This window comes from Gopherus flavomarginatus, chromosome 8 (assembly GCF_025201925.1).
Source record: "Gopherus flavomarginatus isolate rGopFla2 chromosome 8, rGopFla2.mat.asm, whole genome shotgun sequence".
Taxonomy (NCBI): Eukaryota; Metazoa; Chordata; order Testudines; family Testudinidae; genus Gopherus; species Gopherus flavomarginatus.
In genome coordinates this window covers 41,564,827-41,591,464 of record NC_066624.1, presented here as the reverse complement: position 1 = coordinate 41,591,464, position 26,638 = coordinate 41,564,827, and the positions used below count along the sequence as shown (strand labels likewise).

Genomic DNA, 26,638 nt, shown 5'->3' with positions numbered 1-26,638 from the left:
TTTCATGCGGGTCCCCACATCTGTACCCCAGAGTTCAGAGTGAGGAGGGAACCCTGACACTCACACAGCCCAGTTGGGTTTATTAGTCATCTGGAACACAGCATAGGAAGTCCTTAGGTTAGCACAGAGGAATGTAGGTTAAAGCAAAGTCCATCCTGGGGAGCCCAGCACCCAGCCAAGCTGTACGCCATTGTGCAAGCTCTGTGTGTCTATCAGTTTGATCTCTTTGGGCCGAACCCCAGGTCAGAGCCTCCCAACTGTCTCCAGCAGCCAGCACTTATCCCCCACCTCACCTCTCTCCAGTTCTTTGTTCCTGAGCTGGGGAGATGTGGCTCAGCCCCCCTCACCCTAGGTGGGGAAGTCTATATCTCTTTGGTTCATCGGTTGCTAGGTATCAGTGTTTGGGCAATTGGATTTGCCATTGTCTTCTCAGATGCTCCAATGATATGGGGATTAAGGCCCAGATAGCTAGGCAACACCCGTATCTATGTCTCTTAGGCCTGGTCTACACTACGTGTTTAAACCGAATTTAGCAGCATTAAACCGATTTAACCCTGCACCTGTCCACACAACGAGGCCCTTTATATCGATATAAAGGGCTCTTTAAACCGGTTTCTGTACTTCTCCCCGACGAGAGGAGCAGCGCTGAAATCGGTATTGCCATGTCGGATTAGGGTTAGTGTGGCCGCAAATCAACGGTACTGGCCTCTGGGGGGTATCCCACAGTGCACCATTGTGACCGCTCTGGAAAGCACTCTGAACTCGGATGCACTGGCCAGGTAGACAGGAAAAGCCCCGCGAACTTTTGAATTTCATTTCCTGCTTGTCCAGCATGGACCTCTGATCAGCACGGGTGGCCGTGCAGTCCCAAATCCAAAAAGTGCTCCAGCATGGACCATACGGGAGATACTCGATCTAATCGCTGTATGGGGAGACAGATCTGTTCTATCAGAGCTCTGTTACAGAAAACGAAATGCCAAAGCATTTGAAAAAATCTCCAGGCTATGACAGACAGAGGCCACAGCAGGGACTCAGCACAGTGCTGCGTGACAAGCGTAACGGAAAGCCAAAGAATCAAATGGACGCTCATGGAGGGAGGGAGGGAGGGGGGACTGAGGACTCCAGCTATCCCACAGTCCCCGCAGTCTCCGAAAAGTATTTGCATTCTTGGCTGAGCTCCCAATGTAGGGTCAAAAACCCCTGTAGGGTCAAAAACATTGTCCGGGGTGGTTCAGGTTATATCTCGTCAATGTACACCCCCTCCCCTCCCATGAAAGAAAAGGGAAAAAAATCATTTCTTGCCATTTTTCAATGTCACCGTATGTCTACTGCATGCTGCTGGTAGACGCGGTGCTGCAGCTCTGAACAGCAGCATCCCCTCCCCTTCCTTTCCTGATGGCAGATGGTACAAAATGGTGGAAAACCATCATCATCCCGTGAGTGCTCCTGGCTGGCCTTGGTGAGGTTGGCCAGGGGCGCCTGGGTAAAAATGGGAATGACTCCTTGTCATTCCTGGCAGACGGTACAAAAATGCTTGGTAACCATTCTCATCATAGCAGCTGGAGCTTGAGCTCCATCAACTCCCCCCCCCCCCCGCCTTTTGTATCTAAAGAAAGGATTCTGTACTCCCTGGACTATCATAGCAGCAGGAGGCTGCGCTCCCCCCCCCTTTAATGTCCTGCCAGGACTATCATAGCAGCTGGAGGCTGCCTCCCCCTCATTTTATCTCGCTAAAAAGTCAGTGTTTCTTATTCCTGCATTCTTTATTACTTCATCACACAAATGGGGGGACATTGCAATGGTAGCCCAGGAGGGTAGGGGGAGGAGGAAAGCAAGGGTGGGGTTGTTGCAGGGGCACCCTCTAGAATGGCATGCAGCTCATCATTTCTGCAGGATCTCTGGGGCTCTGACCCAGAGCGGCTGTGCTCTCTGGCTCTCTAGTAGACTTGCTCCATATTCTAGGCAGGACTGACTCTATTTTTAGACAAAACATAAAGAAGGGAATGACCCAGGGAGTCATTCCCATTTTTGTCCATGCACCCCCGGCCGAACTCAGCTAGGCCGGCCAGGAGCACCCATGACAGCAGCAGACGGTACAAAATGATTGATAACCATCATTGCCAATTTCCAATTGCAAACAGTGCAAAATGACTGATAACAATCATTGCCAATTTCCAATTGCAAACAGTGCAAAATGACTGATAACCATCATCTCATCGCCAATTTACAATGGCAGATGGTGCAATAGGGATGGTAACCATCTCTGCTATCTTGCAAAGGCAAATGAATGCTGCTGTGTAGCACTGCAGTACTGCCTCTGTCAGCAGCATCCAGTACACATACAGTGACAGTGACAAAAGGCAAAACAGGCTCCACGGTTGCCATGCTATGGCGTCTGCCAGGGCAATCCAGGGAAAAAGGGCGCGAAATGATTGTCTGCCGTTGCTTTCACGGAGGAAGGATTGAGTGATGACATTTACCCAGAATCACCCACGACACTGTTTTTGCACTATCAAATAAATAAATGTGTTAGTCTCTAAGGTGCCACAAGGACTCCTCAATTTTTTTGTTTTTTGTTTTTTTGGCTGATACAGACTAACACGGCTACCATTGAAAGCTAAAACAAGTGTTTAAGTCAAAAAGAAAATATCAAAAGTGTCAAAAGGATTGAAGAGAAGAATGAGAGGGGATTTGATAGCTGCTTTGAACTACCTGAAAGGGGGTTCCAAAGAGGATGGATCTAGACTGTGCTCAGTGGTACCAGATGACAGAACAAGGAGTAATGGTCTCAAGTTGCAGTGGGGGAAGTTTAGGTTGGATATTAGGAAAAACTTTTTCACTAGGAGGGTGGTGAAGCACTGGAATGGGTTACCTAAGGAGATGGTGGAATCTCCTTCCTTAGAGGTTTTTAAGGTCAGGCTTGACAAAGCCCTGGCTGGGATGATTTAGTTGGGAATTGGTCCTGCTTTGAGCAGGGGGTTGGACTAGATGACCTCCTGAGTCCCTTCCAACCCTGATATTCTATGATTCTAAGTTGGAATCACAGGCATTTTCATTGTTCAAAAGCACTGAAGTCAGCAGTGTGGCATCTAGGAAGTCCTCGTGATAAACTAGCCTGACCACTACACCTCTGACATGGTTGAGCTTGCACCAGAGGTAGGGTGGCAGCTCAAAGCCAGGCAGTCTCTCATCATGCTGAATGATAAGGAAGGAATTTCTTACAGAGAGAGCTGCTGGTTCCCATCTGCTTGTCGCAGTGTGGCCGCATCCACTGTGGAGATGGTTGGTAACATAGTGCAGATTGGTCTTCTGCTGGTCAGTCAATCGCAAGGTGCCTCCTATATATCTTTGAAAAGTAACAGTTACATCTTAATATCCCTACAGCTGTACCTACACTGGGGGGTTGTACTCGGTGTCTTCAACCATTACAGAAGCCCAAATTATATTAGAAAGAAAGAAATAGAAGAGAAGGTTGTTAATTTGACTTATTTCTGACATTGTGAATTATGGCTGAAGAGCCCTCATAAATTTCGCCTTCTGGCTAGATCTGAATTAGAGGAGTCACTGTTATTTTCTTCCCTCCTTCCTGCTGCTGGACATGGGGCTGTCACAACTTCTTTCAAGCAGAGTGTTTAGCCTGGGACCACATCCAGACAAAATTTCTCTGTTTACAACTCCCATTGTGAACAGGTGAGTTCCATGTCTGGAAGGTTTGAGGGACTGGGCCTGTAGGCCTACTCTAGGTTAAGATTTAAAGGAGTGATGTCAGAACATGTTCTAACATTTGAAAAGTCTAGTGTAGACAAAGCAGTGTAGACTTTAACACATGTTAAACTGATCCAGTGAAAGCCTAGGCTCCTTTCTAGGCTTCAATTTGACCAGTTTAGCACATGTTAAAGGCAATCTACACCAGATCTTTCAAATGTGTTAGCTAAGGTTCTACCATCATACCTTCAAACCCTAACCTAGACAAGTCCTTTCTAAAGACTAAACTCTATTAGATTTGAAATATTTGGATGGTCACTGCATCTGTGTTCTCTTGTATGCAACAAAGTTTGTGTTTTGTTTGACGGATGTAGGGTTGTGTGAAATAGTCACCTCGAAATCTGAACCTCTCTGAACTGGAGGTGTTGGCATTTCATTGCCATTTCATCCCCAGAAAGTCAGCGTTTGAGGGAGTGTATCAGAATGGTCTGCCCCTTTAAGGGCCAGGGAGCTTGGGGCCAGCCAGCCTTGTTCAATGATGAGACTCATCTGGGAAGGGATCAGCTGATGCCTATAAAGGGAGCTCAGCTGGAAGGGAGGCTTTGTTGTGTGATTCACCGCTGCAGCAGAGAGCATTCCAAAAGGCCTCTGGGTCCTGGGGTCCAGTAAACCGTGCCCTGAGGGAAGGGCCTGAAAGAAACCTGAACATGGAGTTGGTCCTTCCTGGGCTGGGGGAGACAAACCAACAGCGTTAGATGGGACTTTACTCAAACTTCAGGTTATCTGGGAATGAAGAGCTCAGTATTCTTAAAACACCCCAAATCTCCTTCAGACTAATGTCAGTTTCTGCCTAAGATGTACAAACACATTTGTGAGGAGAGTGTTAGCTGGAGGCTGGGCAGTTGCATCTCCCCTGAGGCACATCCAGTCTGGGGCAGTTCTTGTTCTGGCCTGCAGCTCGCAATCAACTAAAGCAGAGGTGGCCAAACTGAGCCTGAGAAGGAGCCAGAATTTACCAATGTACACTTCCAAAGAGCCACAGTAATATGTCAGCAACCCTGCCTCACCATCCGCTCCCAGGACCTCCCACCCACCCACAGCCCCGCTGATCAGTGCCTCCCCCTCCCTCCCTGCACCTCCTGATCAGCTGTTTTATGGTGTACAGGAGACCTGGGTTGGGGAGGGGAAGGAGTGAGGGCACGGTGGCTCAGGGGAGGGGGCGAGAAAGGGTGGAGTGGGGGGCAGGGCCTGTGGCAGAGCCAGGGGTTAAGCAGTGAGCAGCCCCTGGCACATTGGAAAGTTGGTGCTTGTAGCTCCAGCCCCGGAGTCCGTGCCTATACAAGGCGACTCATATGGCTCCGGAGCCACAGGCTGGCCACCCCTGCACTAAAGTAAGGGGGTAGGAATAATGACACTCCATTCACCTGTGCTCCGCATTGTCCCAGGGCTCTTCAAAACTTACCAGGATGTATTGGGGAAACCCTCACTCCCCTCTACCTCCCAGCAACATGATTTTTCAGACCCCTGGCTGTAAATGGAGTCTACATGTATGTAGATTTCTAATATAGCATCAATCAACAAGCTAAGAGTAAGGATGTGCTTGGAGCAGAGAGGTTAGAGACCTTTGCCTGCAGTGGGAAAGGTTACCCCTGAAAATGTTAGGGTGCAGCCTCATACAGTTTCATGTATAGACCCTGAAGCAGTCCACTAAAAATGAAACCATCCTAAGGATGGATTGTGTGGTGCTAAGCTCTGGAAGGCACTGGGAGCCTTTCTTTCATACACTGATTCTGTATTAAAGAACAAGTTAGTATATAGATCACACCAAGCATGGCCAATTACCTATGTGAAATTAACCAATCCCTTCCAAAGTGCCCTGTCTCAGAATGCAGTGGATCTGGTGTAAAACCCAGGCTGGATTCTTCATTCTTCTTTGGTTATTTTAAAGTCCTAGTCTGTGGCGTGGAAGGGAGATCATTGTGGTCCCATAATCCCCTGGGACAGCTGATACAAAAGCGGGTTAAAGGCATGTGGTTTGAGCATCTAGAACTGATTTCATAGTCTGTCTCTGAGCCTGTGCTAATCCTGTTTCTTAATGGGAGTTCTTTGTTTGGCTCCTGTAATAGGTTTTGTGTTTCATACCCATGGTCTCCCAAAAGCTCTTAATTCAGTAATGAGCTACATGCTGAGAGTGCAATCATTGTTCAGGCAAACGTAGCCACCAGCCCACGCTCAGCCATGGCTTCCACGTGGCCTTAGACCTTGAATCCTTGTTAGTGAGAGAGTCCGAGACACTAAGGTTAACTCCTGCTCTCTTCTCAGAGCCCTGGGGACTTTAATTGACACCATAAAGGACCGTGATGCAATGTCTGCTCTGAGAGATGGTGCCTCTAAGAGTCCATTACATAGACTTTTAGCAGTGATGAATTAACCCTTTTTGTCACTAAAAATATCCCCTGTACACTCCAGCCCACACCAGCCGTATGAAAACCAAATAAATGGACACCTTTTCCTCTCTTTCCCCCTTCATTTCTGTTTGTCTTTAGCCTTGGCCCATCCAGCCCATAGTTAAATCAACCAATCCAGCTGAAAATATGGGTTGGAAGTGAGATGAACAACTCTCCCCTAAACATAGGGGGCCAAATCCTCTGCTAAACTCCATTGAGATCAATGGAGCTGTCTCCACTTAGGGCAACAGAGAATTTAGCGAAGTGGTTCTGTTGTAGCGCTTTAATATCCCAACCCCCAGAGGTGAAATGTGGATCCTGCAGGCAACACTGGATGAGACAGGAGTTGTTTAGTGACACTTCACACTGAGCTGGAAACTCTTGTGTTTGCGGGAGAATGGCACCTGCTCTCTTGATATTTCTCAACCACAGGCTGCTTTAGAGCCCCAGAGGAAACTCAGTCACAGAGAGCAGTAATACACTCCTCCTGCCACAGGGTGTCAGAGTTGGACAGAGTTGGGGTAGGCAGCTGAGGAGTCAGGGATTTAAGAGTTTCATTTAAAAGGAAAGAGATATTATCACATTGTCACCTTGTGTTAGGGCCTCAGTGGTGTCAGGTCATGCTGCAGGTAGGGGATTTTCCACAATCCAACCTACATTCAGGATGTTTTGTTTTTGCCTCTGGCACAGGAGAGAGCAGCGAGCATCTGGAGCATCCAGCAATACTCAGGAGGGGTGTGAACCAAATGATTTAATGAAGCAATCTGTGTACACAGGCCTTGCTTCTGAACATGCTAATGCTCTGGACAGCTTGTCCTGCCTTGAGGGAAAGGTTGCTTCCTTCATAAATAACAGCTGAGCTGCTAGTATTCCAAGGCATAGCTCCAATTGGCAAAAGAGTGATAATTCACATCTGTCTTTCAGATGAGATGTAAAATCAAGGCTCTGACCTTGTGAAAGTTAAAAAGCCCAGGATCATTTAAAGGGGGCATCAACCCCAATTCTGTCTTGTGGAACATGTCTGTGTGGACATCCCCATGTCATTTCAATCAGAGATCTAATCATAGAACTGGAAGCGACCTTGAGAGGTCATTTAGTCCAAGCCCCTGCACTCAAGGCAGGACTAAGTATTATCTAGACCATCCCTGACAGGTGTTTGTCCAACCTGCTTTTAAAAATCCACAATGATGGAGATTCCACAATGTCCCTAGGTAATTTATTCCAGTGCTTAACCATCCTGACAGTTAGGAAGTTTTTCCTAGTGTCCAAATTCGTCTCTTCCCTTCCTGAAAACTGTTGCATAGTGCTTCTGGCAAATCACTGTGAAAACACTGCCAGTGGTACTGCATGGAAAGTAATGGAGTTATGTCAGCTGCTGCACTGCATCCCAGAGGGTGCTGCACTTAAGAGCTGAGTGAGTGATCCCTACATATACAGCCAGGGACGGCTCTACAGTTTTCGCCGCCCCAAGCAGCGCACCGAATTGCTGCCGCAGATGGCAGGGGCAGTTCGTGTGCCCTTAGGGCGGCAGGTGCGTTTCCGCGGCAGCAGCAATTCGGCGGCAGCTTCTATGTTTAGCTGAAGCCGCCCCGGACAGCTAAACACAGAAGCAGCCGCTGAATTGCCCTCACCGCGGAAACGCGCCTGCCACCCTAACGGCGCACGGACTGTCCCTGCCATCCGCGGTGGCAGTTTGGCGCGCTGCTTGGGGGCAAAACAACAGGGATGCCACCCCTTGCAGAATGCCGCCCCAAGCACCAGCTTGGAATGCTTGTGCCTGGAGCTGGCCCTGTATACAGCATGTAAATCACTTTGGGATCCTTCCAAATGAAAAGTGCTCTATAAATATTACAATTAATAGGCTTGTAAAGGGTGCAAACAACCCCTTTCACTTCTTTCCTGGGTCTTTATAAAACTCAGTCTCTACAGTCAGGATTTTATGCACCAAATATCCAATGAGGGGGGACCAGGGCCAGCGCTTCCATTAGGCGACCCTAGACGGTCGCCTAGGGTGCCAGGATTCGGGGGGTGGCATTTTGTGTGTTCCCCACGGGGCGCGCAGGAGCTTCCAGTTCCTCTCCTGTCGCGTCGCTGAAGAAGGACCTTCTGCTGACATGCCGCGGAAAACAGCGGTAGGCAATTGAGCAGCTCAATGACTGCCACTGTCGCCTGCGGCATTTTGGCGGAGAGTCCTTCTTCAGCAGCGTGACGGGAGTGGAACTGGAAGCTCCCGCGCGCCCCATGAGGAGCACACAAAATGCCACCCCCCAAATTCTGCCTAGGGTGGCAGAAACTCTGGTGCCGCTCCTGGGGGGGAACAGGCCCCAGGCCTTTGTGCCAGTCACCATTTGTGTCATTCAGCTGGTCCCAGGCCCCTGTGCCAGTCATCACACATGCCCCTTGGCTGGCCTCAGGCCGCTATTCGAGTCACCTGTCATGCCAATTATCCTCCCTGAACCTCTTCTATTTGTTGTATCTCAATCCCACCTCCTTCATCTCTTCCCACTGTAAAGTTGGTGGGCAGGGGCTCCGCCCAGCACATTGTAGACACTGCTGCAGTTTAAACACCAAACAGGGTCAGCAGACAGACAAGCTTCCCCCACACCAATGTGCCTCAGCAGCAATGTGGGGCCTGTTGATTTGAGACAAGAGTTCAGTGGTCTCCATGGCCCATTCTGTCCTTGGTCTCTCTGCTGAGGCTGCCAATCTGGGTGCACTCTGTATTGTCAATGTCCCATGATCCACTAGGACCTGCACACAATCTGGAGGGGATTGAATTGCTACAATGGCTCTTCTGACTGAGCCTAGGACTAACTCGAGCTCATCTTCTTCCTCTCCCAGTGAGGTCAGCATGGGCTTGTCTCTCTGGATGGGAGCCAAAGAGCTGTGTGAAGGCAGCTGTGAGGCTGCACAGCAAAATTACAGATAGCCAGGAACTACAAAAGCCCTAAGCCAGCAGCACCTGGTGCTCACCTGCATTGCACATGCTCTGTGCATTCTGCAGCAACAAGAGTAACCAGCAGGAATAGAAAAGAGCATATGTGAAACATCCGCATGTTGGGAGCTTGCATTTTCCATCTCTTGGCATCTCATCATGCTGCTCTACATTACACCAGAGCAGGAAGGCCAACCCCAAATATTCAAAAAATGAAGAGTCAGCCCTCCCCCCATAATAAAACAGGCTTAAAAATCACAAGATTTCTTTTTTAAAAAATTAATTTTTTGGTTCTTTTTCTTTGCTTTCTGGCTTTTGAGTCTTCAGAGTGCATTCAGGTCACATTTTCAAGCTTTTCGCCACAACTACAGCTTTTTAAATGGGAGCTGAGATTCTTCTGCCATCACATGACTCCAGCTGCTGGGGTGTGAAGCAAAACACTAGGTATCAGGAGAGTTGAGATCAAATCATCGCAGCTGGCAACATTGCCAGTGGTACTGCACTGAAAGTAACGGAGTTATGTCAGCATAAAAGTGAAGCAATGGAGAATCAGGTGCCTTCATTGTGTGATTTTAACTCTGGAACCCAGTGCTGCATAAACACTAGCTTGTTTTATTAGGTTTTTTTGTTTCTTTAAAGAAGAAATATATGGAGCTCCCAGTCTTGCGGACATACATACCTACAGACTCCCATCTCTGTAGCTGTTCAGCTCACGGAGCTAATAAATTCTCTGGTTTCATCAGCACAACTTTAGGGCTCTATTTGACTTGCAGAGCTTACAGGCTTTCTCCACTTTGCCAACAGAGTTTTAAAATTTTTTGAACCAGCCGGTGTGTTCTTAGGACTAAGTTCTGCTCAGTGCTGAGCACTGGGAGTGTTGAGGTCACTCACTCAACACCCATATGGTTAAGACCTCGATCCTGAATTCAGATCTATGTTGCAATCACTTGCGCATACATAGAGCTCTGTGTGGGCACAAACATCTACTCATGTGTAACTGATTGCAGGAGCAGGGTAGATTTCAGGACATGTTCCACCATTTATGTTAAGGGCTTGTCTACACAGGGAAATAGCCTGGAATAGCTAATGTGGAAAAGTTATTGCTCTTTAAATTCATACCCTTGCTTATTTTGCAATAGCTTCCCCATGTAGACAAGCCCATCGTGTGTGGGTTTCAGACTTTCTTGTCTTTGCTAAATACAAACCAGGGTCTATATTTTCAAAAATCACTAGTGATTTTTGGGTTCCCAATTGGAGGGACTTTAAAGACCCTGATTTGCAGACAGAGCTGGGCACTCATCTTCTGAAAATCCAAGTGCTGAGACGGGCCATCTTAAAACCAGGGCACACTGAGCATGAGTCATTTTAAAATGCAGGCTCCTTTTTTGCCAGACCCTTAGTCCTCAGTGACATTAATGGCAAGTTTCCACTTAGAAACTGAGTGATTTTGTTTTTCTTTGCACCTCCTCCCACTCCCATTTGTCCTGAATTTTTGAGTTTGATTTAATTAGAAGAAATACATAGCATTGTACCAGCAGTAGTTACAGCTCATGTAATCAGATTATTAATTTATCCTAAATACTCTGATCTGTGTTTTAATTGTGAACTAACACTCTCAAGGAACAGACATGGAAGGAAGCAGGGCCGGCTCCAGGCATCAGCCGACCAAGCATGTGCTTGGGGCAGCACCTTGTAAGGGGTGGCGGGGGGTGCTCAGGTTTTTGTTTGGTTGGTTGGTTTGGCAGGGCGGTGCTCGATGGGTTTTGTTGTTTTTGTTTCAGCAGCGTGGCATGGACTCTTGGGGGGGGGGTGTTTCAGCAGGACAGCACTCTGGGGGGGTGGGTGTTTCGGCAGGGTGGTGCTCCAGGGGGCGTGTGTGTTTCGGCACGGCAGTGCTCAGGAAGGGGGGTGTTTTGGCAGGGCGGTGCTTGGGGGGGTGTTGCAGTGGGGAGTCAGGGTGGTGCAGCGCTCAGGGGAGGTGTCACGGCAGGGCGATGCTCTTTTTTTTTTGCTTGGGGCGGCAAAAAAGTTAGAGCTGACCCTGGAAGGAAGCCAGTGTTTTCAAACAGAACAATTTGGGATTTACTGGTAGAAATAAGAACTATGGGAAACATGAAACCTACTGAAGTAAGCTTTTTAGCAGGTGGTTTTGTTTTTTAGTTTGTTTTTGACATTATGAATTGGAGTCTTGGGAAGGAAGAAGGCACTGAGAAAAGGGTATTTTACTGACTGGTGAAGTCCCCCACCTCCTCACCTCTCTGAATAGTGTGAAATCATTTCTGCCCAGAACACTTTAAGCCCTCTTTACAAGGGCTCTCAACTGTAGGAGGATGTAACACATTTTGGATACTTTTCAAGACTTGTCCACGCTGTGTAATGCTGACAAGGGCCCATCTCCCAGCTCCTGCCCTCAGATGCCTCCACATACTATTAAGCGGTGTATCCATCCCCTCCGCTAGCACCCCGACCAAGCACTCTTTCTCTTGCGTGCACACGTGCATGCACACATTTTATTCTCCTATCCCTTGCAAACAGTCCTGAACACCTTTCTGTCCCTTCCTCCCTCCCGTAAATGCTTCATCCTCGCTCTGTCTATATTCCCTGCGAATCACGGCCAACAATGGCTCTGCCTTTTCCTAATACCGCCCCAGACACAGCACCGCCTCACCAAGGTATTATTACACCCAGGTCCGCCTCCAGGCCCCAGCGCGCCAAGCGCGTGCTTGGGGCGGGATGCCGCGAGGGGCGCTCTGCGGGTTGCTGGGAGGGCGGTTGGCGGCTCCGGTGGACCTCCCGCAGCCCTCCGCAGGGACGTCTGCGGGAGGTCCACCGGAGCCCCGGGACCGGCGAGCGGCAGAGCGCCCCCCCGCGGCGTGCCGCCGTGCTTGGGGCAGCGAAATCGCTGGAGCCCGCCCTGATTACACCCAGACACCTGCCCTGATTTTAGCCCTTTCTGCAACCCCCACTATCGAGTCACCAAGGTTTTCATCCTTTCTGCCACACCCCACGCCCTCCCGGACTTTATTCTCTTCTGCAAATTCCTCCACACACATCCCCGGGTTAAATACTCCTAGGCCTCCGATTTATAACGCCCACGGTGCCGTCTGCAGGATCCTAAGCGATCGCTCGGTGCCGCGGAGTGTACGGTTTTTCAGCCGGACGTACGGCGTTCTTTCCGGGAAGCACGTTCCACTCCATTCACAGAAACCCCCTTTCTTTCAGCCGCCGCTTCTTGACAGCCTGCTGGGGCTTGCTAGGCTTGCCCCGCGAGCGGCCCCCTGATTGGCTTAGAGCGAAGGAGGGGGCGTGGCCGAAAGAACAAAACTTGCCGCGCCCGTGTGAAAATAGCTTTTAGAATTTAGTCAGTTTCATATTGTGACCTATTGCCTTTCTGAGCAAAGCAGAGCGGTTTTCAGCTGATCATGGAGAACATGAACAATGCAGGTTAGTGCTGCCTTCTTCTGTATTAACTTCCCCCTTCTACTGTGAGTTATTACAATTATATTTGATCACTGAAATGCAAATGTTTCTGTTCATTAATGTATTTGAAAACTCTTATTGACCTTTTCTGGCTGTTTGTTAAAAACCTCGTAGCGCTTTATATATTTAACCTTGCACGTCATCCTTAGAAAATCCGATTTTTAAAAAGGGATCATATCGAAGAGGTTGGTGCATCGGTTTGAATGCTATAGTATGAATTGGCGGCATCACTACCTCTGATCTTAGTGGGGAGAAATAATTGTTTAGTGTATTTGTAAAAGATCTCCCTTCATCCTCGTTTATAGAACTTTTCTCTATTCAATATAATTTGTTGCTATAGATTTTTTTAAAAAAATCACAATAAAGCATCATAAATAGTGTTAAATAACTGAAAAAAGGTTTTCTTGAAAACAACTCATATCACAAGAATTATTTGCACATGCTATATTACAAAATCCAACATGCTGTGTGTATTTTTGATTATTTGCCCTTAATCTAAAACCTGATCAGAGATAAAATGCCAGAAACTTGCTGCTTTATTTTTAAACCAATTACAGTGAGCTTGTTTTTTCAGCTCTTCATTCATACTAAAGAAGGAAAGATGTTACCTTAGATATACATATTGTATGTGTATTTACTTTTAGTTTTTGTGCACAGTCAATGAAAAAGGCCTACCCTTTGCCTTAAGTAATCCTTGACATATTTTAAAAATGAAGTTACACAAATAGACTCTTCTCCCAATAATTCATGTAAATCATCACACAGCAACTAAAATCTATCTCTCTGATCTTTATGATCTTGCAACAGTATCCTCCCAGCATCTCTCAGCCCCAGAAAACAAATGTACTTCAGACCAAATTTCAAAAGAAAAGAAGAAAGAAATAGATGTGTTCCTAAATGTCCAGGTCACAGTTTGTCATGAAGAGACATTCCTTTTCTCATATTGAAATAGTAACAATGTGAACAAAAAATCAACTGAAATAATGAGGAGTCCTTGTGACACCTTAGACTAACATTTATTTGGGCATGAGCTTTCATGGTCTAAAACCCACTTCATCAGATGCATGGAGTGGAAAATACAACCTGCCTACTGTATTTTCCACTCCATGCATCTGATGAAGTGGGTTTTAGACCACAAAAGCTTATGCCCAAATAAATGTTAGTCTCTAAGGTGCCACAAGGACTCCTCGTTGTTATGCTGTTCCACGAAGCTAGTGTGAGCTATTTTCTGGATTATAACTCACTGTAGCTTAATGTTTCATAAGAGTAAACTTCTATGTGGAACTGTTTTCACCCTTTGGATAGAATTTTGTGGCCTGATCCTCAGCTTATTGACTGGCTTCAATGGATTAAGGGTTTCAGGATTGGACTGTTACATTTCTTCCTTCTCCTTCTCATGAATGTTAAAGGATGGGTAGTAGCTCTTGTGGATTTGTGTCCCTGCATGCAGGGAGCAGTATCCATACACAGCCACGTTTTGATAAAAATCCCCCCTCCCCCAATCTTTTTTTTTTTTTCTTGATAGTGTACTGATAGTGAGGGGCAGCTCCAGCTCCCAGACTTAAAGGGTACAGAGCGGCGGCTGCAGCATTGAACCACAAAGCCTGTAGTTCCTCTCTCATGGGCAGGCAAGTCAGCTGTTAACCCTGATTCCTTCCACGACTGTGTGGGGAAAACCCCATCTTGGGATCACACTCCTGTAAACTGTTTACTAGCCATTAATTATTCCAAGCAGCAACTTCTGTTCGGCGGCTTTCTCCCCATGAAGCCTATCTGCATTGCATTTCTGCCCAGAAGAGTGAATACATGTTGTACAATGGAAGGGGAAAAAAGTAGACTGCTTTACTGAAGACTAGGAAAATATTCTAAAGGTTCCCCCCTCTAAACCTTGGGGAGAACCACAAAACAAGTTTATTTATTAGGGACTCTCAGAGAGCCAAGGTCTTGTCACTCAGCAGGCGCTCTTGCAGCACAATTCTACCTCCTCTTGCCATACTCTAACTAAAAACAGTTGCTGGTCTATAGAAGTTGCATTGTGTGTACCGTTAGCCTCATTCTTGAAACGGCTCGAGGATCAGGGCAGTAACCGTTATCTCTCACTCATGTGCACACACGCGCACATGCCCGAGCACACCCACACACAAGTCAGGCTTCATTACATTCTCGATTATCTTGTCTGTGCTTGTGTTTTTTGTAAGTGGTTTTAATTTTAAGCTGTAAATGCAGGAGGAGAATTTTTTTATCTTTCTGAAAACTGTTATTTGTGGGTGACCGTTGAGAGCTTCTTCTGAGAGTGGTACTCCAAATAAATAGCCATGAATTTACAAAGATTGGGCTGGATCTCAGCTAAACTAAATCCAGAGTAGCTCAGTGGAATTAAACCTAATTTACCCCAACATAGATGAAATCAGAACCCAGCTTGTAGATCTCAGTAGCTCACCAGGATCCATTTCAGTTGAGAATGTCTGTCAGTTCTCATACAGTTCAGAAGGGTGTCTATATTTATATATATTTAAAAAAAAAGTCTCTCAAGAAAACCTCAGAGGAAGTGAGCACACAGACAATAGGCTCTTGTATGTGATGCTAAGGATGTGATTTGAACTTGAAGCAGCGACGGCTCCAGGCACCAGCGCTCCAAGCACATGCCTGGGGCAGCCAGTCGCCGGGGGGGCACTCTGCCAGTCGCTGTGAGGGTGGCAGTCAAGCAGCCTTCGGTGGCTTGCCTGTGGGAGGTCCACCAGTCCTGAAGGCAGCCTGCTTGCTGTGCTTGCGGAGGCAAAAAAAGCTGGAACTGCCCCTGACTTGAAGCCAGCAAAGCAAGAAGGTTGATGGATAAAGGAGCAGGATGGCTTTCCATCTTAAACTTGCCCTAACCTTCTTGAGTATTGCAGAGGGTCTCCAGCTCACACAGGAGAGTGTATTCCATACAAAACCTAATCAGGACAAGCTTTTCCTTGCTCAAGTTGGCTTGCATCAAAACCTTTGGGTCCCATAAACACATTCTATTGTGAGTTGAGGAGGGAGGGTGTGTGAACAGAAGAAGCTTTCAACAGCCTTTCAGAGATCAGAGCAAATGTTTATAATATAAACTCTTTGAAGCTAAGATCTTATTTTAAGCTCTCTCTGCAAAGTGCCCAGTGAGCTGTTAGCTACATAAGTTTCCAGCAGTTGAGGATCTGGCCTCTTAATGTTTGTGAGCCAGCCAGCTACTACGGGGATGGGCCTATATATAGGTGGCTAGAGAGACCCAGCTGACAGGCCTGTTTCTGCTCACACACCAGCTTCTCAGTGGAGGGACTCCTGACTTACCCCACTCTCAGGGAGAGCAGAATCTGCCTCTGTGTAGTGTAGAGTGGTGGTTTGTAAATGCACTGAAGCGTGGCTTCTCTTGCAATCCTGTGGTGCATCCGCTCAGCCCTTCTTTCTGCAAGTCTGTAATGTTGCTTCTTTATTACACTCCAAGGCTACTCTGTAAGTCTTTTTTCAAGGCCAGCTGCACTGGGGAAAAATGGCAGTGGGTTAGTGTCCTCTCTGTTGTAACTCTCCTGAAGGCAATAGAGTTAAACCAGGGAGAACTTTGGCTCAGTGGGTCAAAGTCAGTGGTGATGTGACTGGTTGTGACAATTAGTTTGGCTACAAGACACAAAGTGCTGATGCACCAGCTGGTGGGATGTCCACTGAAGTCTGTGGAAGTAGCTCTTATTTGCTCCCCGCTGCACTTGGCACATTGTTGCTGGTGGAGCTGCAGAAGCAACATGCTCACTCCTCAAGGGGGAAGAAGAATCTTGCACCATGCATCAGCGACCCTGCTTCTGCTCAGCTGGCTAGAATTGCTGGTTCTCTTACAGCCCTCCTTAGCCAGAAGGCTGATGCCCATAGCAGTTGGGTGGAGTGAGGCTGAAAAAGTTCTGAGGGGGGTGGGGAAGAGTTGTCTGTCCTGTTCTGAAGCTGGTGGCCTGGGATCTGCTCAGACACATCCTGGAGTACATCTGTTGCTCTGCCCCTAGGCTGGGATGACCATACAGCTTTCCAAGCACTCCCTGCTGCTTTTCATATGTTGGTTTTTCTCCTACAGAATTGCCAAAGTTTACAGTCCCAGCTCTTAGCTTTGCAACAAGGAAGTCAAATTATAGAGGAGACTCTGCCAATTGTATTTATCTTGCTTGATTTACATGTTGATGGAGGGCTGGTCCTGGAAACTCACTCAGCTCCCCAGGAATAAATACAGGGATCCTTTAAAATCCTGACAAAGTTTACTCTACAAATTTACATCCCTTGTTTTTTCCCCCTCCCTTCTCCCATGCCCATTAAAAACCACTCGGAGGAATCCAATGAACTGGTGTGATCTAATTCCAATCTCACGCTGGTGTAAACTGGGAGTAACTGTTGAAATTGGTGACACTACACTGGAGTAAAGCAGTAAGTGAGATCAGAATCAGGCCCAGGGTCTATCTCAGACTTTCTGCTGCACAACTGCATCTGCACTGTTGCTGACATAGTTTCAACTATTCTGTAGACAGAGCCCTTGTGTCCTCAGGTCACACTCATGAGCACTATTGCAAATGAGTGGCTGCACAGCCACTGGCTGATCAGGACATGTTGGCCAGTCAATCACAGGGATAATTGAGAGCAAGGGGTTGATGGTCTTATCTGACTCACGATGCTGAGATTATAACTGGGATTGGCTGCTGGGGTGTCCATGGTGGGGAATGCTGGGGATGGATAAAGGCACACCCAGGCAGCAGCTCCTCCTGTGTTCCATTATGTATGTGGCTAAAGGTGGCCATCCTATGGGAACACTCTTCTGCTCTATGAATCAGTTCAAAGTTGCTTTTCTAGTCCCTCCTCCTTATTCAGATCCAGGGCCTGACTCTATTCACTCTCACATGGGCTCTACACTAGGATAATGTCACAGACTAGGAGCCTAAAGTCAATCTGCTTTGCTCAGTGCACTGAATTCCCAGTTCTTCCCCCAAATCTGGCCACTGTTGGTGCAAGAGCCTTCTCCCATGCAGCTCCTACCACCCAGGACATCTGTCTTCTCCCCATGTCATCTGATTTCCAAGCTTCACAGCAAACCTCTTTCCTCCTTTACCCCATAATTTCTCTCTTTCTGATATCCTGATCCTCCTTCGCACCCTGCCCAGAAGCACTCCAGAGGAGGGGTGTGTGTGTGTGTGTGTGTGTGTGTGTGTGTGTGTGTGTTGCCTCTGAATGATTCACTGGGCTGATCTGTTGAATCTTCAGTGCTACCAGATGACCTCAATGACCTCCTGAGGGAGTTCGACGAGGTGATTGAAGACTTTGACAAAGGTGAAGTTTGTCAGTATGAGCAGCACCTGGAGGAGCTGAAGAGAAGGACCCTCCCCAGTGTCTACGACAGCGGCATCGATGAGCTAGAAAGTGAGTTTTGAGGGTTGTTGGTGCAGAATAAGAGGAGTAATGGTGCTCACCCAGGGTGGGGTGTTGCATCACTAGGGAAAACCCACTGGGAGGGACGAGGGGAACTTGTCTGCCTCCTCCATTCCCCACCCAACCGCTGGCTGTCTTGCTGGAGATTCCTTGAATGTGGCTGCAGGGCTCCTGCAATTTTACCTCCCCAACTGTCTGTGGCTGCACCTCTCTTTTGTTCAGTGATTCAACTTCCAGGTCATTCCATCTTTGAGCATCCCCATGTTGGCCACACATTCATGAGTCTCTTCCCTCTAAGGCTTTATTACAGGCCTGCACAACTCATAAAGTGGTGAGGGCCACATTACTCCAAAGAAAACAGCTGAAGGCTGAAACCTCCCGGCTCTGCAGAAACACCCCCGCCCCAGGGCCGCCCAGCCCTGCGGAAACAAACCCTCCTTCCCCAGCGCCACCTCACCAAAACAACTGTGGGCCAAAAAGGAAGGTTGTGGGTGGGGAGATGATTCTTGATTTTAAATCAAACAGGGGCTCCCAGGTGAAGAGGTGGCTGGGAGCCATCAGGGGCACATTAAAGGGCCCGGGGCTTCGGCGGCTGAGGGAACCCGGCAGGGCCGGCTCTAGGTTTTCTGCTGCCCCAAGCAAAAAAAAATTTGGCTGCCCCTCGTCCCAGCCCTGGGCTCCCCCTGTACCTCTCTGCTGCCCGAGTCCTGGGCTCTCCCCCCACCCACATACACCCCTTGCTGCCCCAGCGCTGGGCTTCCCTCTTTCCTCCCCACAAGTGCCCTCCTCCAACCCTGCTGCTGCCCCAGCCCTGGGCTCCCCCACACCTCCTGCCACTCCAGCCCTGGGTCACTGGTAACTCGCTCCCAGAGCGGGTCATTCAGCAGGAATTTTGGATGTGCACAAAACACAGACAGGATTGGTTCCCATATGATTACAGAACTGCAGTAAAGTGGAACAATTTTCAGCTTGTGTGATTGGAGGATATCTGGATGCATATTATAAGACTGTCCTCCATAAATGAGAAAAAGTTGAGGTGCCTTTATTATTCTTCTGTTCCACTCTTTCTTTCTATGGGGAATTTGCCAATGCAGTATCACTGCCTTCCTTTTAAACAAGCAAACAAACAAAAAGGCAATGGCTGTTGAAAATAGCAATTCCAGCCCTAATAACCACTGGGAAGCATTTCTTGCTCAATTTTATCCTACTTTTTCTACAGCAAGTTACAGTGGATCAGTGTATTTGATTTGGGAGAAATGAAGTAACAGCTGCCCAAACTGAGCCTGAGCACTCCTGAATTTTGAGGTGTTCAAATCTGGAAGGCAGGTGCTAGGGGGAGGGGTGGGGAGGCTGTGGGCTCCACAAGGGAGCATGGCAGCAACGTGTCTGGAGCTGCACAGAGCCAGACATGCTTGTCTGAGTGGCATGGTAAGGGGGCTGGGGGTTGGAGAAGGGGTAGGGGGGTCCAGGGGGCAGTCAAGGGACAGGGAGCAGGGGGGGTTGGAGAAGGGGTAGGGGGGTCCAGGGGGCAGTCAAGGGACAGGGAGCAGGGGGGGTTGGATGAGGCAGAGGTTCGGGGGGCAGTCAGGGGACAGGCAGCAGTTGGATAGGCATGGGAGTCCCAGGGGTTTATCAGGGGACAGGTAGGGGGTGGGGTTGGGGGGGGTCTCAGGAGGGGGCAGTTGGGGACAAGGAGAAGGGAGGCTTAGATAGGGGCTAGGGTCTCAAGGGGCAGTTAGAGGCAGGGGTCTCAGGAAGGGGCAATCGGGGGACAAGGAGCCGCGGCATTTAGATAGGGAGTGGGAGTCCTGGGGGGCAGTTGGGGCAGGGGTCCAGGGAGGGGACAATCAGCGGCTGCAGGCTGCGATTTAAAGGGCTCAGGGCCTGAGCCGTGGCCGGGATTCAAAGGGCTCTGGGCTGCCAGTCGCTGTGGGGAGCCTTGAGCCCTTTAAATCCCAGCCGTGGCTGGGAATCTCTGTGTGCAGCCCAGAGCCCTCTGACTCCCTGCTGCGACTGGGATTTAAAGGGCTCTGGGCTCCCCACAGAGCGCCCTGTGCAGGGGATTTAGAATCCCCCTGCAGGCTGCACAGTGAGGCTCTGCGGGCTGCATGCGGCCCGTGGGCCATATGTTGTGCAAGCCTGCTTTACTAGGTAGCATCTGTGCTTACTCTGAGGGGCTGTGATATCTGTGTGCCTGACAGGTGCATCTTTAATGTTAAGGGTTTGTCAGCCTCTGCATGGTATCCCTCTTGCCAGGGGATTTAATGGCTTTTCTGCTGCATAACATGCCAGCGTCTTGGGCCAAAACCCACCTCTCTGATCTTTCTCTGCCCCCATGTGCCTGTGATAATCCCAGTGAAGTTCCAGATCACTGTGTTTCACCATCATACCCAGACTGCAGAGGATCCCATTAGACTGAATTTGGCCCCTGCTGGGCTGGTAAAAGAGCATCGTTCACTTTTGCAGCTGGGACTTGTAGCAAGAGTGATGCAGTTCAGCAGCTCAGCTGGCAGAAAGTGGGACCCAGCAGCTAGATTTGAGAATCCATGTTTCACCATGTTGGCCCCTGTCCCCTGCTGGCATATTTATAATGCTCCTGTGGCCCTTGGAGCTAGATGATGCCTTGGTGCAGTGACTGATCTCGTTCTGTCTGCAGGTACCAGCACATCTCCGGGGAGCAGTTTAAACTCCAGTGAGGAAGATCTCAACACGTCGGCCAGCATTGCTAACTCCAAAGGTAAGACCAGGACAGATCTCCATCACAAAGTTCTATTTAAAGAGCCCTCAGGGTAGAAGTATCCAGGATCTGAGCCCATTCCCTCAGCAGTGGCCCTAGAGAAATTGAATGCATTAAAGGTAAGGTGCATTCAGATCAGTAACTGCAGCGCATCCATGTTTTTATGTGGGAATCCTGGCTAGCGGGGTATGTTCTGTGAGGAATGGAGAGTAGAGTTGACTCCCTCTGAATTGCAGAACATGCATGAAGTTACCGAGCTATGTTTCTGATCCAGGCTGGAATCAGATCTGATGGGTCCACTCGGCACTCATGGATCCCAGCCCAGAACGTTGTTACTGAAAGGATCACCCAGCCTGGCACTGACAGAGGGCTCAGCAGAGGGTGATCTCAGAAGCTGTGCCTTGCATGGCACAGGAATGAGAGCAATACTTGGGTCTGTAGCCTTAATTTTCCTTCTACATCAGAACACCACTGACTTTCACTGGAGTGAGTAAGGAGTGACTCCATGCAAGTGAGAGGAGAAGGGGGCCCTTGCCTCCAAGCTGTCAGTTCCTCCTACTATTCACCCTGAGTTTTCCTTTGCTTAAGTTCAGCCCATCAGTCCAGGTGACACCCCTTTGGGCCACCCTAAACCCAAGAAGCTTGTTGGTTGGGTTCAGTGGCTGAACTGGTTGTGCTAATGGGGATACAGGCTGGTGGTTGCGCAAGGACCTCTAAGAAGATTTGTTCTGGGGTGACATCCTGTGTCCCCTGTAGAAATGAGACCAGAATCTGTATGAGGATTCAGAGATTAGGGGGAGTCGCCTACACGCACTTCCACTCCACAATAAAAGGACCATGGCTTGGGTGTCTGATGCTCTCCCAGGTGTCTCTGGGGATACCACCATCATTCCTCAGGCTCTTCAATTCCTAGTCAGGACTTTGGAAAGACTATCCCCAGAAAAATCAATCCCACATTTTGCCCTAAAACAAGTGTGTACAGTGCAGGGCCTTGAGAGATTAATAAGTGCTCATACAGGGCTAATGTGATCAGTAAAGATCACAGTATATGCACCTTACAGTGAAGTCTCGGTGCTTTGGCTTAAGGCATTCCAAAGGACCTGGGCAATAATGCCAGGCAGAACAATCATTTGTACTCCAGACTGGCCATCAGAAGTACCCCACAACCCAGTTAGATTTCACATTAAGGCTATGCCTACACTACTAGCTAGGGATGTGATTCCCCGGCTCATGTACACATGCTCACCCTAGCTCAGTGAGCACTGGCATGAGTATAAAGAGCAGGGTAGTTGGGTAGCCCAGGTAGTAACAGAGGAAGCATGCCTGAGCCGTGCTGAGTGCAAACCCACCTTAAAACAGCAGGTATGTTCTTGGCAGGGCTCAGCCACCTCTGCTGCAGCTACCCATGCTACCGGGCCTCCGCTGTTGCAGCTTCATGGAGTGAGCACCAGTATTTGTACACAAGCCAGGGAATCACACCCCTAGTTCATAGTGTAGACCTAGTCTCAGGCTAATCTATAAACTACATCCCAGATGTTCCAAATCTTTGTGACAAGACGTGCCAATGGATGATGTTCTGAAAGCAGTAAAAGAACATGGCCTGAGCAGCCATGGGCAGAAGAAGCCGAGGAGAATCCCTTTTGTGACCTGCACTGGGATGAGTGTGGCATGCCAAGCATCTGACCACAGATCTTTTTCCTCTGTTAGCTAAGCTTGGGGACACACAGGAGCTGGAGGAGTTCATTGCGGATCTGGATAAAGTGCTAGAGGGTATGTATGGAGCCTTGATCTCTGCCCCCTTTTGGTGACCACTGAAAGCTAGATCCTTCGCTGCTGGGCATCAGTGCAGCTCCCCTGAAGTCAATAGAACTATGGTGACTGATCCTGGCTGACGATTTGTCCCTAGGCATGACTGTGTCTGACCATGCCTCTCCCCGTTCTCCACGCTGTGCCGTCTGTTGCAGGAGTGCCACCTGTCCTGTGGCGGCTGCATCCTTCTCTCTTCTAACGTTAGGAATTGTACCTTGACAGAGAGCATGGAAACCTGGCAGGTGTAAATTCTGGCCTGCTGCCTCTAGGGTTGCAGAGCCCTTGGGCTGGAATGTGGTGTCTAGGCTAAAGTGTATCCTCCTGGGTTTGTCTGGCATAAGGCAGCCATGGCAGGGAATGTAATCTAGTGTTTAAGGGTGGGATTTCAATGGGAGTTAGGTGCCTGAATCCCCTAGAACAGTAGTTCTCAAACCTTTGTACTGGTGACTCCTTTCACACAGCAAGCCTGAGTGTGACACTCCTGTAAATTAAAAACATGTTTTTATGTATTTAACACCATTGTAAATGCTGGAGACAAAGCTGGATTTGGGGTGGAGGCTGACAGCTCACAATCCCCCTGACCCCCTGAAGGGTCCTGACCCCCAGTTTGAGAACCCTTGTCTTAAAGCACCACTCAGCTCCCATGGAATCAATAAACCTGGGCACCTAACTCCCTTAGGCTTGTTAGAAACACCAGCATTAAACACTAGTGGAATCTGGAGATCTCAGGTGAAATCCCGGCCCCACTGGAGTCAGGGGGAGTTTTGCCACTGACTTCAATGGAGCCAGGATTTCACCCTGGGATTCCATTCTAGTCTCTTCCACTCAGCTGCTTGGGTGACCTTAGGTGAGTCTCTCCTCTCACCTCTCTGCACCACCCTTTCCCGTCTGTCAGGTGGGGGTGATGATACAGTCCTGTCCTGAGGGAGGTGGCTGTGGGGCCTGACAGATATTGGTGAAGTGCTGGGCGTGCCACAGGTGATAAATTCTAGTCTCCATCATTCAGGGCTACATTGGCCCGGTGTGTTCGGGGCAGCCCTGGCAAGCTGCCACCCAAGCTCTGCACCCCTGCTGCTTCCGTGCAGCCCCCCTCTAGCCTGAGAGGAGACGGGAAACGACAGCACTTCCTGATTACATTTGTCTGGCGCTGTGCTGGTGCTGGGGCTGGAAGGAAACCCCCAGAGAGAGCTGGCCCAGGCTGGATTTCCCCTCACTGCAGCAGCCGGCTGCGCTTAAAACAAATCAGACCAGTGTGGATGTCCAGCATCTAGGATAATCTGTGGTGATAGGAGGAGCACAGGACAGCAAGCTGAGCTGCTATTGAACAAACACTGACCTCTGGGCCTGTAACACTGGCCTTTACTGAGCAGAGTGAGAGATCTTTCCTGCAACTCTTTGCCTGCTGCATTGCTCCCTGCTAATGAAAGCTAGTTGGGGAGGGGTTACATATGCAGGTGGGAGAGGGTTTCTATCTTCAGTTTTGTCTCAGGGAAATTCTTGCCCTTTTCTGCCCTCTGTATGCAGAGATACTGACCGCAACCTCTGGCCCACTTCTCCTCGAATGAGTAAAAAGCTGCAAATCAAATCCTCTCCCATTCATAACAGCTCACTTGGGAGAGAAGCAGTCATAACAAAATGCTGCTCTCCTCCAGCAGCTGGCACCCAGGCATCTCCACGCACTTTACAGGATGGCTGGTTTCCATCTTTACAGATGGGGAGATTGAGACATAATTAAGGCCCAAACTTTCAAAAGTCATTTTTTGGTGCCCAGCTTAAGGCAGTTAAGGTCTGACTGTTTTTTCAGATGTGCTGAGCAGCTCCCCTGGAGTTCCTTTGCTGCTCAGCACCCCTGAATGTGACTTCTGGGGGGGTGGGGGGGAAACACAAGTTGGCACCCAAAATCAGTTGGTCAATGTTGAAATGTTGGCTGTTAACCCCAAGCAGAGCCAGGAACTGGATCCAGGAGGTCTGATTCCCAGTGTCCTGCTTTAACCACTACACGCACAGCCTGGCAAAACAGAGATTTGGGTTTCCTTTGCGTTGGCTGAGTTCAGTGGCCTAACAATACACTTGCTTTGCCCTGCAGAGATGTGAGATGCTGTCTCTGGCCTGGAGTTCTGAGAAGAGGTTATGGCAGATCTGAGATGTTTCTCATCGTTCCACTCCATGCTTTCATGGCCTACTCTGGAAGAACAGGGTCTCAAATTCATACCCCAGGAGGCAAGGATAATACAGGCACGCTTCTCATCTGCAGAGCAACTGTCCAGCAACAAAAACTGACCTGAAGTGGAAATCCATCACGCCTCAGAGTCCTGGCTGGTTTCCTTCTGCCTCATTTGATTGCTGATTGTCTGAAGAGGGACATAAATAGCAAATACTGATTCATCTCAGGGTGGGGCACCTGTGCGTTGGGATTTTTTTAGGTACTGGCCTTGGCATGTTTCCTTCTGCATTTGGTGGGCTACTAACCACAAAAACTTTCCACTTTCAAGGCAAAATTTCTCCAGCTGTTACCCATAGCACTCCTCCTCCCTCCTCTTCCCAATATATTGTCTCCCTGTCTCTGAGGGGAAGGGGTGAGGTGGAGTGTTCTGAGGAGATATCTTTACTCTAAGCAGAATTCCAGGTGCTGGAATTTGTAAGTCATGGTAAGCTACCCCTGGAGTCCAGAGTCCCATCAGTGATGAGAAGGAAAGCAGGGTGAAGCCTTTTATTTCCCGACTCCATAAGGGTCCTCTCTGAGAAATTGTACAGTATTTCCTGGGCCTGTGGACAACAGTTTTTCTCTTAATGAACCTCCTGAAGTACTTTAACACTGCAGGGCTCTTTGGCATCAGTGGTAGCTCTGCTGGCAAATACCACCTGCAGCAATTGGGGGGGGGGCATCTCCATTTTAAAGTTGGCTAAGTGTCTGCTCATGCTCTAAGCACCTTCCCTAAAGGTTTAAGATGGGCTAGGCTAGCAATTGATTGCCATTTATTGTAGTTTAAGAGTAGAGGGAGAATCATACTAACCCTTTGGATCTCCACTAGAAGGTATAATGGGACTGCAAACCACCAGAGCTGAACATCCCTCAGCTTTGGATTTGGGTCACAGTTTTACAGTTGACCACATTTAATCTTGTGTTGATCTATACTGACCAAAGGAGGCTGTTGAATCCTAGTAAATAACCTTTAAAAATGACGCCAAGCCAGATCTTCAGCTGCCATAAATTGACATCTCTCCATTGACTTCCATGAAGCAATGTCAAAGTACCTCCAGCTGAGGATCTGTGCAATGAGGTGTGTCTTCAGGTTCAAGAAGATAGTTATTGCCTAAATCAGTGGCTTTTAACCAGTAGTCCATGAACCCTTGAGGGTCCATGAACTATGATTTCCAAAGGGGTCCACACCTCCATTTGAAATCTTTTAGGGGTCTGCAGATGGAAAAAAGGTTGCAAACCCCTGGCCTAAATAAGCAGACAATGGTTCTTACTTTCTCATAAATTCCCAGCTATTTACTGGATGTCTTCAGACCCTAAGTGCCTCTGCCTTGAATGCTTGTATTCTGTTGTAAATATTGTAAAATAAGGATGATTCTAAAATTTTTATACAGATGTGCATGTATTTTATGAATAAAAGGATTTTGTGAAGCCTTAACTCAGTGTGGATTTGCTCTGTGAATGCTACCTCCAGGGCTTTCCCATTCCTGGAGTCGCAGAGCTGTGCACTCAAGTAATCTTGTAAGTTATAGGATTGCACCTAACCCCATGGACAAAGGATCTGTGATGGGAGCTGGGGCCAAGTGATTCTCCCACATGGGCTATGTTTGACCCTTGGGTCACCCTGAGAAATATCGCAGCATTCAGACAGAAGTAGCCAAGCAACGAGGATGCTTGAAACAGTCTTCAATGGGCATGGTGTCTCATATGCAACCACTGCATCCTTTGACCCCTGCTTTCTTTATTACAGCGGAGCAGTGACTCTGTGATAGTTGAGGCTGAGACTCTTCTTTTTTTTTATACAGGCTCCAAAAATGACATGCTGAGTCAAATGGTCTTGAAAATTACCGTGCCTCAGGGGAGTGTTAGCAGTCCAAATCTGAGTCCATTTCACCAAGGGCTTCCTGAGATAC

The 26,638-nt window shown here is 48.5% G+C and overlaps 1 protein-coding gene across 1 annotated transcript; it reads left to right on the top strand.

Annotated features, from left to right (window-relative positions):
* Positions 1–12,447: 12,447 nt before the first annotated feature.
* On the top strand, positions 12,448–26,163 carry LOC127056497 (regulator of cell cycle RGCC-like). The gene is made up of 5 exons (XM_050964404.1): positions 12,448–12,531; positions 17,815–17,970; positions 20,636–20,716; positions 22,424–22,486; positions 24,612–26,163. The coding sequence occupies exons 1-5, from the start codon at positions 12,510–12,512 to the stop codon at positions 24,617–24,619; spliced, it is 330 nt and encodes a 109-aa protein (XP_050820361.1). The 5' UTR covers positions 12,448–12,509; the 3' UTR covers positions 24,620–26,163.
* The last annotated feature ends 475 nt before the right edge of the window (positions 26,164–26,638 follow it).

Bases quoted from the DNA above. Each gene is read 5' to 3' on its own strand.
- LOC127056497 (XM_050964404.1), top strand. From the start codon at position 12,510: ATGGAGAACATGAACAATGCAG. The intron at 17,971-20,635 runs GTGAGTTTTGAG...TTCTGTCTGCAG, and splicing joins CGGCATCGATGAGCTAGAAA to GTACCAGCACATCTCCGGGG. The intron at 20,717-22,423 runs GTAAGACCAGGA...TTCCTCTGTTAG, and splicing joins CAGCATTGCTAACTCCAAAG to CTAAGCTTGGGGACACACAG.